This window comes from Misgurnus anguillicaudatus, chromosome 25, assembly GCF_027580225.2.
Source record: "Misgurnus anguillicaudatus chromosome 25, ASM2758022v2, whole genome shotgun sequence".
NCBI classification, from domain to species: Eukaryota; Metazoa; Chordata; class Actinopteri; order Cypriniformes; family Cobitidae; genus Misgurnus; species Misgurnus anguillicaudatus.
The window spans coordinates 32484624-32500530 of NC_073361.2; the positions used below are offsets into that span (position 1 = coordinate 32484624).

The window sequence follows — 15907 nt, forward strand, 5'->3', positions numbered from 1 at the left end:
TCCTATCTACTGTCTATATACTACTAACATGTATTTATTGTAGATTTTCTGCTCTGCAACAATGCAACAAGAGATTTGTCAAAAGTGCTATAGAAATACATTTAAATAAAAGTAATTCCACAAAATCTTTGTTGTAAAGTGCATGATCTCCAGTCTCTGCTGCCCTCTTGTTACTCTTAACTAGGTTAAGAGACCTCTCCAGCTCTCTTAAATAATTTAGGAGCTGAGACCTAGTCTTAACACTTAGGATGCTTTATAAATCAAACTTATTCTTAAGTCTAAGAATAAGAGTAAAATGACGTCATTCTAAGAATTTTGACACACTTAAGACTAAAATTTTACTCTGAGCGGCTTTATACATACGGGCCCTGGTGTGTATCTTGAGACAAATATATGGCACAGGCATATTTTAAGATCTGTCAGTGCAGTTATTTTCAGTCGAGACAACTCACACATGTGTTTAGTCTAGGACAAACCTTAAACCTTGTCTATAAAACCGGGGGTCATAACTTGTGGTTTGTTATCATTAAACAAGTCTCTAGTTTAGTTTGCTGTTTAATGATTTTAGTAATTAGTTAATTTTTATTTTATTTAGATATTTATTTATTACATATTTAAATTGGCAAGGCATAAAACCAAAAGCAAATATTAACTTACATGACGGTACAGCCATGGGCGGCGCTAGAGGTGGGCTAGCGGGGCTTGAGCCCCGGATCCATTTTGTAAAGCCCCAATTGTTATAATGCGCGTCACTAATTTTAATCTTTTAATATATTTTCTATTACAGCCGAACTGTAAATCTCTCGTCAGGAACTGTCAACTTGCTTGTTTGATTATTTATGTAAGCGGTTTAAAACACGTGTTATAGACCTTTCTTTTCCCTTCCAAAGCGCGTGAGAGGTAGCCACTGATCTATATAAATGACTGGATTGCGCATAGAACGCTTAACGTAACAGCGTGAGGTGAAGCCAGCGCAGAGTTCGAGACGCCATCTTGGTATACCCAACCGGCAGACAGCGTCATTGACTTCCATTCAAAATCATGTTTTAAATTCACCCGCTTTACAGCGTATCAGTCACGCAAGATTAATTTTAGGATATGTGTACGTAAATTAACTGTTAATTCTGGTGTTATTTTCAATGTTTATGCTTTAATCGGGCAGGAAAATGGATTTATAAAAAAACGTTAAGGTGAGTGTGTCTGCTGTGTTCTGTTAATGACACGGGTATAAATAAAGTTTTTTTTGACATTCAGCTACACGGTCGGCGTTATTTCTCTAAATAAGTTTAGGTAACTTGTAAGTTTAGATAACATAAAACCAACAAATTATTGCATGCACATACGGTACAAAGTATGATTATTTATTTAGATTTCAGAATGAGCACGTTTGTCATTAATACTAAATATGTTGCGGTCTGTCTGCTGATCTGTTATGAAGATGAATGTATAATAACTGATTAAAAACTAAAATGTAAAACTTTCAGTAAATAACTATGTACATGTTTAGGACGTTTGTGTTGTAATAATGTGCAGGGTAACTTCAGATATAAAAACGAAGACTAGTAAAGTGATGTTTTATCATTAAAATCTGATCGCGTCCATTGATTTAATAGAACGTTTGGGTATACCAACATGGCGGCGCGGTGGCTTCACAGTTGTGACGTCATGCGCAATCCAGTCATTTATATAGATCAGTGGAGGTAGCGCGTCTTTCGTTGCTACGCAACCATGAGCGCGCTCTCTGTGAAGGCGAGTAAACGCGTGATCGGATTTAAATGGCTCATATGCACCACACGTCAATCATATCATTGCCACAATGCAATCAGTTAATCTTGTCGGGACCAGGGCCGTTTGAAAGAATTTGGGGGCCCCAAGCAAAATGGACATGGAGGCCCCCCCACACGCACGCAAAGCCTACAGGAACCACAGCATAGCCATACAGTTTAAGGTTTACAGTTTAATGTTTTTTTTTCTAACAATATGACAGCACACACTTATCAGTTTAAACTTTGGGCTTGGCATGATATCAGCTATAATTATAGAGCTTGTGGTACCTTGTGCTATAGAGGAAACATCAGCACTGAGAAGTGATGCATCTGTTGATGTTGAGGATGATGTTGATGGTGTAGCTGGGAAAATAATTGGAAAAAAAATCTGAAATTACCTGTTAAAGGGCGTTTTGCAGGTAAAATTTTTCAACGAATTTGTGCAATTTGCTTGTTGATAATAAACATTTAAACTGTTATCCATTGTATTTTATGTTGTTGGGTATCACAAAACCCGAAAAAGTATGAAAAAGTACAGCAATTTGCAATGATTCTCCTTTCCCTCACAACGCACTGTATGACGTCACGCTGGGGAGAGAATTGACCAAAGCCGCCTTGAGAGCATTGAGAATGACTATAGAAAGACGAGTAAAGTACAGTTCTGATAGCGCAGATTATAGATAGATCGATAGATAGATCGATAGATCGATAGATCGATAGATAGATAGATAGATAGATAGATAGATAGATAGATAGATAGATAGATAGATAGATAGATAGATAGACAGACAGATAGACAGACAGATAGATAGATAGACAGACAGATGGATAGGCTAGTATAGAGAGATAGGCAGACAGCCAGATAGCATTAACGTTAGCATATCTTCGTGTAGAAAGTAAACAAACAATTAACATACTCGTGCATGCTGGCTTGAGGGGGTCCATGATCCTGCCTGAAATGGGTGTAACTTTATGCGATCTTCAGCACAAACGGTTTTGGCAGCATGTCTCTAATCCTGGAAGGTGAGTGAAGCACGTCACGTCTGTTCGCGGAGACCAGCGACCCAAACGCACTCACTTTCTTACAGACAGTAGCGGAATGGCAATCGAGAGAGTCGGGTAATAGTGATAATAGCTATACATTTCGAGTTATATTAGCAACACCGTCTGGCGGCGTGATGTGCGCCGGTTTCCGCAGACCGCTGGTCAAACTGTGCAGCCTCTCTGCTTAATAAAGTATATAAAAGTGCTCAACCTGTTCGGCAGGTCCAAACATGTACAGGATTTATAAAAATACGGTGATCAATGAGCGGTTCCTCCTCAATTGGCATAGTCTGTCGTGATGTAAAAAGCCGCCGAACGCCTGTTTATTACAGTATGTATGCGGTCGGATCCGAGTATGCTGCAGCTGCTGACTGCTGCTGCATAAAATGATCGTGTGATTCGTTATAATCGCATAAACAATAAAACAAAGCATCCTTTTATTTCACAAAACAATATATTTGAGATATTATTTGATAGACTAGTAAGTGTGGATTAAGGTTTTTTAAAAATCTCTAGCCTGGTGGTCAGGACATGAATGGATCAAATCAGCAGATTTGCGAAGTTTTATTTATCTCCACATATATCATAAATAATAATTAGCAAGGTAACTTTGCAGTATAACACATTATATATTTCCTACGATGTATATATGATTTCCAAATTATATACGTAAGTATTAAATAGCAATAAATGTCTCATCTATCTCTATGACTCTGGCTGAGTCTTTCTCCACTTCTCCCCAACGTGACGTCATCGCAGAATTGCGTAAAAAAAAAAACGTTAATACCAAAAACGTAAAAAAAGTGGTCTTTAAGACCATTTTTGAGACATTTTAAAAATTATACACATATCTTGAGTGATTTATGTACCCATTAATCGACAGTGGTGGTTAACCTGCAACATACACTTTAAGTACATTTCACCATTTCACTGTTTGCATATTGAAAGAGGTCACTATAAACAGCTCAGCTCAGTGAGAGAAATTCACTCTACCTTCATCAGTGGATGTATCTTTAGGAAGAGCCTGTCCGCTGAGAAATTTAAGCAAAGCACCTTGAGAGAGAAAGAAAAGATGGTAACACTTTATAATAACAATCATATAAAGATGGTAAATTGATAGTTAATTAATCTTTAATTGTCATTTAGCTGTTAGCAAACAGTCTTTTTACTGTTAACAAACAATGAAATTATAATTAAATGACTAATTATTAGTAGTGTTGTAAATTAACAGTTTATTGTAACACACATATCTATCATATAATATATTAGGTATCGGGTAATGATTAAAAATGCATGTAGATCTTTAAGAAACCATTTTAAAACATCTATAAACATTACATAGATAGACGGACCAAATATTCCTAACACTTTGTTAAGGGTTACTAACTTAGTTGGTTTGTAAACTGTCTATAAACATAGACAAAGTTGCAACAAATGACTATAATACTTTGTTAAATAGTTAATAAACAGTACCAGTGAAACATGTGGGTTGTCCTGATACTGTACTTGTAACAGTGTAAACATTGCTACACAGAATAAAGTAACTGTTCAAAATCCATTGGTAACTTATGTCATATTTGCATAATAAACTGTCACTACTGTATATCCTGACACTATAGCACATAAGTTATGAAAAAATGATGTTCCTCTGCCTCTTTCTGGTAAATAACGTATAGATTGTTTACAAAGTATTTATTAAGTAAAACGATCGGTTTGCTAACAGTTAAATGACAATAACTAAAGATTAAATAACTAACAATTTACCATCTATTAATGATGGTTATTATAAAGTGTTACAGAAAAGATATGTTAGCAATAGCATTTCCATATTTTGATATGTATAAGAGATGCGGCTGCTTTCACAACCACCAATGCTTAAAAACTTCCCAAGCTATTGTTTGATGCACAGAATTTATCGTGTGGTTTTCCTAACCCCATTTGGTAAATACATTATTTTGTTAAATAGATTATCACGGTGTGGAATAGTTCGTTTCATTAGCACTTTCATTATTACAAAGCTACAGCAACGTCATGGAATTCAACAGCGATTTTGAAACAGATCTGCGTCTTCCTTATCTTGTTAAAAAACATATTACAGTATATAACCATATTCCGTTTGTTCGAGAAAAAAGTTGACTAACTGTTCATAACAAGCAGCATTTGCCGTCAGGCAGGTATAGCTAACATAAACAGATGTTTGCTACTGCCTACCTGCTGCAAAATTACATCATTTGCACAAGACAAGTAGAGCTATTTCATCCAATGTAAATTATTACTTACCACTAACTTGTTTTTTCTTATACTCCTCTTCCTTTCTCTTCTTTCTTTTCTGGCTTCCAGAAGCATAAATCCGCTTCATGATGACTGCCTAAGTTTTGTATTTTGCCGGCAGCAGAGATCACATGGTTGGTTGGTTGGCTGGCTGTCTGTTGTCAGCGACTAGTACTGAGAGGGGGCCCCCTTGAGGGGAATTCCAATAATAACAGTGTCATTGCACTTTACAGCATTGCATTGACTATCAAAGGGACACAGTTTGTCGTTGCATTTATTCTCAACCAGTCGTTGTCTTGGGGCCCTAGAAAATTCCGGGGCCCCAAGCAATTGCTTGGTTTGCTTGCCTTGTCGCGACGGGCCTGGTCGGGACTTTGGAGTTTTTGTCTAGAGATGATCTGTTACTCTGTCTGTGGGGTTACTCAGCTGTTACTCACAGAGCTCCGCGGGGTTAGTTCACGCCAAGTCACAGCTTATAGCAACATCTCATATACTGTAGAGATGGAGATGTAACACATACTAAACCACGGATTAAATATAGAGTCATCAGGTTAAGAAAAGAGGAAAGATGAGGAGAAAGGTGCAAAAAATAAAAGACTGTATGATATGAAGCTCCCTCATCTCAATATAAGAATTGTATGAAGTAAATATCATTATGTTGCTTGCTGTGTCTGTGCTTACAGAGATTGAACATAACCAAGTCAAGTCAGTAACTTAAAAAAATCCAAAATAAATCAAAACAAAAACTTTATTATAAAAATTTATTATCATTAATACATTCATACTCAGGTATTTAATGTGTTAGTTTAGTGCCAAGTTTTAATATAAAGTTATCTCATAAGAGATGAGTGTGAAAGGGGGAAAATATGACATTAAAAAGAAATCCAACAAGAAAAATTAAGATGTGTATATTAAAGAGAGAACAGTTGTGGATAAAATAAAGGAACAATGAATTAAGTGGAGAGTAAAAAAAGAGCCAATATGTAAAAAAAAAACTGTTGCCCCCCTTTTGACTTACATTAGTCAAAGTCATGGGGGAGTAGTGTTAGGGTTACTTTTCAAAATATATTATTTTGTGTTCTGCAGAAGTCATACAGGTTTAAAATTACAAGAAGTGGAGTAAAAGATTACAGAATTTTCATTTTGAGGTGAACAACTACTTTGATATCAGTGTAAAGTGTTCTCAGTTTAACTGAGTGGAACATTGTTATTTTATTAAGCACTATTAAAAAGTTAATCTGGCAAAAATAATACCACTTAGAAAATGTTTATCATGTTTTAGCTATTAAAAGTGTATTTTTGACACATGCTTGGATGTCTTTGGGCTAAGCCCCGGATATCCACTGACCCTAGAACCGCCCCTGGGTACAGCACTGGCCCAATGGGGCAAGTAAAAGTTTTGTCTGTTGTCCCAACTGTCATTTATAAAGAAATCAACAGTGAGCATGTTAACATTAAAATGTTGATTACATGTGGAGCAGCAAAGGATAAACTCCATATTTGTTAATTTGTATTGTGTTTACAGGAAAACACATTGAGTTTAGACAATCAGTTGTGCAACACTGATGAACTCATCAAGAAAAGCATCTTAATTAAGGATGGAAATCCTGCTCAATATCGTCTGCAAACAACAAATAATCTGAATCAATCTGAGTCATACAGAATAATCACCTTTGGTAAAAGAGACACAAATAAAGCTCATAAAACCATACTGATGGTGGGAGAAACAGGCACTGGAAAAACAACTCTCATCAATACTATGATCAACTACATCTGTGGTGTTAAGAGAGAAGACAAAGTTTGGTTTGAGATCACAGATGATCAGAGTAACACAGAATCAGTTTACAGTCAAACCTCTGATGTCACTGTTTATGGTGTTTATATACAAGAGACTTCACTTGATTTAACAATCATTGATACACCAGGATATGGAAATACCTGTGATACTAGCTTAGATCAAAAGATTGTTAGGGATTTGCTTAACTTATTTACATCTGAAGATGGGCCTCATGAAATCAATGCAGTGTGTTTAGTGTGTCACTCATCTTACACTCGCCTTTCTGATGAACAGCAAAAAATGTTTGATTCTGTTCAGTCTTTATTAGGAAAAGATGTTGCTGATAACATTGTGTTACTCTTCACACACTCAGATGGTAGTTCTCCTAAAAATGCCCTGACAGCCGTCAAAGAAGCTGAAGTCAAGTGTGCTGTAGATGAGAAGAATCAGCCGATCTATTTTCTGTTTAACAACTGTCAGGGAGAAACATTTGATGAAGAAGAACAAACAATCCAGGATCAAGCATGGGATCTCAGTTTTAGAGAAATTACAGAGTTTTTTAACTTTCTTGACATGACAAAAACAAAAACCTTGAAAATGACTCAAGACGTTCTGGAGAAACGGCAACAGTTAGAGCCAAACATCTCCAAACTACAATCCCATGTTCAAAAGATGAAAGAAAAGCAAAATGAGCTGAAACAAACTCAAGATGCTCTGGAGAAACAGAAGAAAGATGTCAATGAAAACAACAACTTTGAGTTTGAAACTGAAGTGTTCTACAAAACAAAAGTTGATATTGATCCAGCTGTAGCTAAAAAGGCAACGTGCTGCACCGTCTGTGAGGAGAACTGTCACTATCCTGGATGCTGGTGTGCGATAAATCTCAAATGGTGTGATGTGATGAAAAATGATAATTGCACAGTGTGCACAAATAAATGTCCCTACACCAAACACATCAAAGAAGGCAAAATATATGTAACAAAGACAAAGATTGAGAAGAGGACTTATGAAGATCTAAAGAAGAAATATGAAGACAAAATGAAAGACCGTCTGTCTGTGATCAATAAGCTGAAGGAAGAACTACAGGAATTAGAGAAAGAGAAAATCAAGCTGGTGATAGAAGCTTATCACTGTGTGGAGTCTCTGGAGATGATCGCACTGAACACTGAATCTCTTTTCATATTTCTGCACATTGATTTTCTCATTGAGAAGTTGAAGGAAATCAATGAACCTGAAAAAGCTAAAGCTCTGGAGAGCATTAGAAAGAGAGCAGGATATACAATATTACAGGGATAGTTAACAAGAGACATTTGCTGGTATGCTAGAAATTTCGTTTCATCCCCATTCAAATAAACTGGAGCTGTGCTTACAATGGGACATAACCACCTGGTGAACTGAAATGAATGAACTTTGGCTCATAACCTAGGAACTAAAATCCTTTTAATCATCACTGAAACACTTCGAAACAGAATCAAACATAGCTATTCAAATATAATGACTTATAGCCCATGTGCATGTACATCATTTTGCAAAACAGAAAATAGAAAAATACTTTTTAATTATTTTCTTGGTTATGGTTCTAATAGGGTTGCATTAAGTTTTGTGGCTAATGACTTTTTATTCCTTGAATAACTTTTATGTAGTAAAGAGAGTGGCTAGCCGCACACTGATCCACTTGTGACAAAAAGTCTACAAAAACATAATTTTTTATTTATAAAGTGCAAAGTGCAAGTGAATATAAAAACAGACAAGGCGAATCCACATATAGTCCCTTGAGCAATGATATCAAAAACATCATCAAGAAACATTGGCATATTGTTCAAAGTGATCCTCAACTATTGAACATATTTAATGATCAACCACTTTGTGTTTTCTCTAGGAGCTCTAATTTAAGGGACAAACTGGTTCATGCTGATACCCATATCTCGCCTCCAACCACTCTCATCGATGCCCAAGGCAACTTCCCATGTCACAACTGTTCTTCTTGTACTAAGTATGTTAAATGTAAATCATTCACACATCCTCGTACACTAAAAACATACAAGATTAGACAATTGATTACCTGCAAAAGCACACATGTGATTTACATCATCGTTTGTCCATGTTCACAACTGTATGTTGGCAAAACTACACGTGCATTACGCACAAGAATAATTGAACACAGTAGTGCTATTAGAAGACAGGATGATACATCTTCAATTTCTCGGCATTTCAAGTCTGCTAACCACTCTCCAGCTGACATTAAGTTCCTGGGCATCGAGAGGATTCTCCCCCACAGGAGAGGTGGTGATAGAGACAGAAAATTACTCCAAAGGGAGGCTTTTTGGATTTTTGAGTTGAAATCTTTATTTCCTGAGGGTATGAATGAAGAACTTGAACTATCATGTTTTTTGTAAAACTCTAATATTCTCTACAGGTGATGTCTCATATTTCCTTCAAAGTGTTGTTGTAACTGGTTGTGAATTTTGCTTAAGTGATTAAGGAGGTAATCACTGACCTGAGTTAATTGTTTACAAATTACTTACCTGAGATAATTGCTTTCAGCTGATTGACCTCAATTACTGACTTGTTAAAAAGGGTGAATCTTGTTTGTCAATCGAGCACTGAGGAAAGCAAGAGCTGAAACGTACTCGCCTTGTCTGTTTTTATATTCACTTGCACTTTGCACTTTATAAATAAAAAATTATGTTTTTGTAGACTTTTTGTCACAAGTGGATCAGTGTGCGGCTAGCCACTCTCTTTACTCAATTACTCATTTGGCTCCACGCACCTGAAGTACATGGACTTATAACTAAGTACACTTTTTTTGGTTGGAGCGCTACATATCTTCCTTAGTTCCATTTGAATAACTTTTATACCATACAAACTGTATCTTACATCTACCCCTAACCCAAATCCTAAACCCAACCCTCATAGAAATCTTTCTGCGTTTTACATTTCCAAATAAACATCATTTTGTTCATTTTATAATCATTTGGACCCCACATACATGCTGTCTGTTATGTTTTATGTATTTCTACAGTTTTTCCTTTTTTTGTGTTTTTAAAGAGTAACTAAACTCTAAACCAACTTTTTTAATTAATGATCTGTAAGAATGATGCTTTATTAGTGCTGTTCATTGATTGTAGTAAGTTTTTTGACATTTGATATAAAGTGTTTCAATACCACAATATATGGTGTAAAAATGAGTGCTGCCCTCTTCAGGTTGAACGGTGGCTACTGCAGTTGAATTTTCCTATTGTATGTTGGGTCCAAAAAATGACTCGTGACGTAAGCAGGTTCAAGCTCATCACCCCTTTGTTACTATCTCACCACACACTTGGTACGAGCTTAGTTCGTCCCCTCTATCTCCGTTGGGATCTGCCCACTTTTCTTGCATTTTTCAAATATTCCCAGTGGGTGGAGTCAGGCTCTGACCAGGGGTTTAGTTAGGCAAGGCAAGGCAAGGCAAGTTTATTTGTATAGCACATTTCATACACAGAGGTCATTCAAAGTGCTTTACACAGAAATGAGAAAACAGTATATAAAAAAGAAAATGTAAAAATAAGAAATACACGATAAAATCACAATAAAAACAAAGATATATGAGAATTTAAAATACTTGAGTTAAAGATAGTTCACTTCCAAAGGAAAAACCCTGCCACCATCCACCCATCCCCACGCTGCTCCAAACCCGAACGAATCCCCCCCTTCCGACAAACACAAAAGAAGATACCCCGAGAAATGATGGCAAACACACAGCAGCAAGCAATCATAGACCTCCATAGTAGGAAAAAATATTTTGTAAGTATTTGGATAAATGACTAAGAAAATATTTTGTTAAATGATGGTAATAAGTTCAATCATATTTTTTTATTCCTACCATGGAAGTCCACGGCCACCCACCGCTGCGTGCCCACCATCACCTCCCAAAATATCCTCCCCTGTGCCCACCAGAAAAAAGAAACCCACACAGGCCCAGAACAACACGAGGATGAGCAAACGATGACAGAATTCTCATTCCAAAGTGAACCATCCCTTCAACATGCAGTCAGTGTGAAGCAGCACAGCGCTCATTCAGTAAATGCAGACTTACCCCGGATTTCCACCAACTGCGGAACGGCTGCGGATCCGCTGCGGAACGGTGGCAGAGTCAATCGGTTTCCATTCAAGTCAATGTGTTTATTTCCACTGACTGCGCTCCGAATCCGTCACAGCTCCGGCCATCCGCAGCCCTCCGGCACAAATTCGCAGAGCTTCTATTTTTGACGGATGCCGGACAGCTCCGCAGGGCGGAGCCATGACTTTATCGCGTGATCATACCTGAATTCACGAGAACTCGTGTTTTTTTATTAAATCTTTGCAATACAAACATTACAAACACACACAAATAAAGTCATTAATACAGAAACAACAAATAATAGACAAGAACAGAGCCAGGGGAGTTTGAAATAAATACATTAAAGATAGAGCATGAATAAATGGTTTTAGCAGCCTTCTTATTTTTAATTTTGGATGGATTTGATGTACTGCTCTGTCTACGCGAGATCTCGAGTTGTGATCTGGGCTGGTTTGTAAAAACGTCATAATTCAACGGCATAATGTGCAGAGACAGAACTAGGTATCGCGCGATCATCACGTGAATTTGCGAGACCTCATGGGTCCTCGTCACTTCAGCATGCAGCCGCTCTGCAACAAATATGGATCTGGTGGGTATTGGCGGACGGCGGAGTGCAGAGCCGTAACGCAGCGGAGCCGATCTGCAGCCGCTCCGCAGTCGGTGGAAATCCGGGGTTGTGTTTTTAATCTAGATTTAAAAGTGTTTACTGTTGAAGCACATCTGATCTCTTTTTACGCTATAAAAAGTAATAAAAAGTTTAGTTATAAAAAGTAAATGTTTTAAATCATGCTGCACTGTTCAAAATATTATGTCATAATGTCATGTAATCCTACTAAGTACTACTTGTTTTGACAAATCCAGTTGTTACCACCCCTAGATCAGGTGTCTCCAACCCTGATCCTGGTGAGCTACCATCCTGCAGACTTCAGTTCCAACCCAGCTCCAACACACCTGTCTGTAATTATCAAACGACCCTAAACACCTTGATTAGCTGCTTCACCTGTGCTTAATTTGGGTTGGAGCTAAAATCTACAGGACAGTGGCTGTTTCTCAATATGCATTCTTCAGCGATCTTGCGTCCTTGTGTTCTCGCTGTACGTCACCATTAACTGTCGAAGGTTAATTCCAATTCTCAAGAATGCAGGTACAGAGGACGGATGGAAATACCCGGATGTGTTCTTGATATGAAGTAAGCATCGAGTGCAGACTTGCGCGCTTTAATCGCGTTAACGCCCCAGAAGTCCTTGCAGCAAACATTGGCGGAGGTCAGGTGACCAACAGTAAGATCGCACACATCTCATTTCTCACAAGTGAGTTCTGTGTTCTCGTGACCTTCTGAGTTCGTTCTTGCCTGGCAAGACCGATCTCCACGAGAACGCAAGTCCGTTCTTTGCGTTCTTGGAATTGAGAAACAGCCTTTAGCTCACCAGGACCAGGAGACACCTGCTCAAGATGGTCAGGGAAATAGCAATATTAATTATGGGTCAAAAAGGCTCTCCTGATTTTCCCAAGTGTTGACGTCCTCAGGGCAACATTATGTTGACCCTGGGACATCATTTTAATCAACCAATCAGATTTCAGAAATAAGTTTACAGTTTGTTTTAAGTTTAAGCTTACAACCAATATTAGCTGTTTCTAGACCATTATTTTTCTCTTATCATGTCTCTCTGATTTTAGGGTTTGGTTATGGTAAGGGTTGGGGTTTGAGGTGGGTTTAGGTTTTATTTAGAAAAATGTTGTCCTTGGGTCAACACAATATATTGCCCTGAGGACATCTCTCACTTGGCAAAATCAGTTCGGGGGGTCAAAGACACATATTAACACAACACTTGGTACTTGTGATGGCAGTCAGGATTTAAGGGGAAAGCACAGCTTTGTCGCAGCACCACCTAGTGGTCTTAAAATATGAAATAAATTATTTTTGCTTACAGTCAGGTCCATAAATATTGGGACAGAGGCACAATTTGTGTTATTTTATCTGTTTACCAAAATGTATTCCAGTTAAAGTCATATTATGAATGTTGGCTTACAGTTCAGTACAGTTCCTGCTATCTCTCTAATGGATTTGTTGTGTTTTTGAAGCCTAAATATGGTCTTTATTAATTGCATGGATATGTCCCTGAACCGAATGATTTTGGTTCCCAGCCACAGCTTTCAAATGCAATCACCACACTTTAAATCAACTCCAGCCCTTTAACATCTGTCATTCATGAGGAAATTATTTAACAAATAGACAATACCTGTCCATAAAACAGCTTTTAAGTCAACTGTCCCATTACGTTTGACCCCTTTAAAAATGGGGAGCTACACATTAAAGGCTGTAATTCCTAAATCCTTCAGCCAATTTGGATGTGAATACCCTCAAAATAAAGAGAGAGTGTGCACTATAAGCCAATATGGATAATATTGGAATACATTTTAGTAAACAGCTAAAATAACACAAAATGTGCCTCTGTCCCAATATTTATGGACCTGACTGTATATCTACTGCTATAAGTCTAAAGTGGTCTTGTTAGCTTCCTTGGTGCATTCCTAATCAAACAATGCTAAATGTTTTTGATCTGCCATTTTGACCATCAACCATTTTGAAAATTTAAAAAAAAATTAAAAAACTACTTTTTCAAACTCCTCCTCCCTTTTGTCTTATTTGCGTGATAATTGGTATGTAGCATCAAGACGCAATCATGGCATAAATTTATGCAATTCGTGTTGATAGGCATATCCGTTGTTATACTAATATTTTAAATTATATTTTAAATTGTTTTAAAAGTTCTGATTTACGCTGCTTTGTTGATTTGGCTGGATATTTATCCAATAGGTGGCAGGCTAGTACAACTTGAAAATACCTTTTCACTCCTTCAGATTCATAGTGACCTTAAAAACACACCAGGCATATAAAAGTGTAATCACCTTAAAGCGGGTCACAGGAGTAACATCTCAACTCAATCTTTCCTCTAATGTTGATTTTTGCGCGTGAGTTTTTCTTAGACATGAGCTAATGATGGCACAGTAACCAACAATAACCACCTGTCCCTAACGAAAAATAACCATGGCTTTACTACAGTTAAAAAAAACGCCAACAATTGACATATACACCTGCAATACTGTATGCTTACTGTATAAACATCTTTTCATTTATATCAACTATGTACCATACTACAACCAAACTCTTATTTTAATAAACAGAATGTCTGATACAACATAAACACTTTGAAAGGTTTGCTGCTGGTGATTTGCCATTGGCTGTTGTTTTTGAATAAATAATTAGGTGAGTCTAAAGGGCGATTTATAGTCGTGCGTAGGTCCTACGGCGTAGCAGCGACGGTGTAGGTTCCGCGTCGGTTTTCATTTATACTTGTGCGTCGCCGTCCACGTCGACGTGCAAACACACGCGAAACCGCTGGTTGCCAGTAATCACGCGTGTAACCACAGTAGCAGCAGAAGTCGTCACAGAAGAAGAAGCTAAGCAAGTAAACCCACAAACGAAGAAGAAATAGCAACTTGTTGTGTATAATTTGAGAAGACCAGCAATGATGGAAGTAAATAAACAGCGACTTATGTTTCAGTTTGAGTTAAATCACTCCTCAACTTGGCTCATCTTTGTTTTCATCGTCTCAAACGGAAATACCTATGACGCAGTTTTTTTACCTGACGGGAGGGGTTCTGGTGGACCAATCACAGCGCTTACGGTCCGCGTAGAGCCGACGCGCTGTTAGAAATTTTGTGAGGTGCGCGTCAGGCTACGCAGAGCTACGCACAGGCTACGGATAGCCTACGCCGTAGCTACGCCGTAGGATCTACGCACGACTATAAATCGCCCTTAAGAAAGGATTACATGGGCTATTTTGGTAATGTTTTATTCTAAATATTATTTTGTTTCATATAATTATGTTTTGTATTATTACGTTTAATGTAACAATGCATTAAATGATCTGATTTAAATTTTAAAGATCATTTTTAAGTTACCATTGTAAAAATCAATAGTATGTTTTCTGTGGTTAAATACTACTAAAGAGGGTGCCTATTAACCAAGAGAGCACGAGAGCGTTCATACATAATGAAAGTGAGTAAATTCATGTAATTTTTTTACCTCCAATAAGAAGTTTGACCATAAGATTAGCGGGCACTTGTGTCATCTGGGGGGGTATGGCCCCCTAATGCCCCCCATGGTGACGGGCCTGAAGAAAAGAGATTCTATTTTTAGAAACAGATGGTGCAATTACAGAATCTACCAGCAGAGGTCAACAGAGCCACATTAACCACTCAGACCCTGTGTCACAGATACTCCGACTTCTGAGTGGTAACCCTCAGTTTACAGTATAGCTTTTTAGAATTAAACTATTTTGTTTTGGTTTAACAGGGACCCGAGGAATTTGACTAACTTTTATTAGTATGTTTTACTTAACAAACTTACTCAAATAGACTTAAACTAAATACTGACACATTTGTCAAAATTATTCAAAATAACACACTGATATGTTTTTTGCTGATGCTTTATGTATGTCTTTAATTTTTGCTTCCAATCACTGTACAGTGCTGTTTTTTTAGTTAATGTTTGATATGCATGTTGATATTTTTGATTGATGAATTTGAATAACAAAATGATTGATTTAAGTTTAACCTGTCTGGCAAAATAAATTGTTAACATTTATTAATATTAATAACATTTATTTTCAGTGTTTAAGAAAAATATACTGGATGGTGTGTAGATTAGGAGAATTGCCTCTGTTGAAAACACAGATGTAATGAAAAGTGATGAAAAATTATACAAATAATTATAACAAAGTTTAGTTATCCCAAATGTTTCTAAATTTTGGCCATTGGCCATTTTAAAACTTTGTAGCACAAAGCAGTAATTTACAAACACACTGATGTATTGTTCAGAAATTTTGTATGATTACTTTTAAATATTTGTTTTATATTTGGCATGGAATTAAACTGTTTTGATTT

General features: G+C 37.1%; 1 protein-coding gene and 1 long non-coding RNA gene across 2 annotated transcripts; one reads left to right on the plus strand and one right to left on the minus strand.

Moving 5' to 3' along the window:
- Positions 1–1848: 1848 nt before the first annotated feature.
- LOC141362075 (uncharacterized) lies at positions 1849–5440 on the minus strand. Its single transcript, XR_012368054.1, has 3 exons — positions 5091–5440; positions 3804–3863; positions 1849–2129 (listed from the first exon to the last, which is right to left on the minus strand). It is a non-coding gene; the product is annotated as an uncharacterized lncRNA (long non-coding RNA).
- Positions 5441–6462: 1022 nt separating this feature from the next.
- On the plus strand, positions 6463–8154 carry LOC141362092 (uncharacterized). Its single transcript, XM_073863889.1, has 2 exons — positions 6463–6471; positions 6607–8154. The coding sequence occupies exons 1-2, from the start codon at positions 6463–6465 to the stop codon at positions 8152–8154; spliced, it is 1557 nt and encodes a 518-aa protein (XP_073719990.1).
- Positions 8155–15907: the final 7753 nt, after the last annotated feature.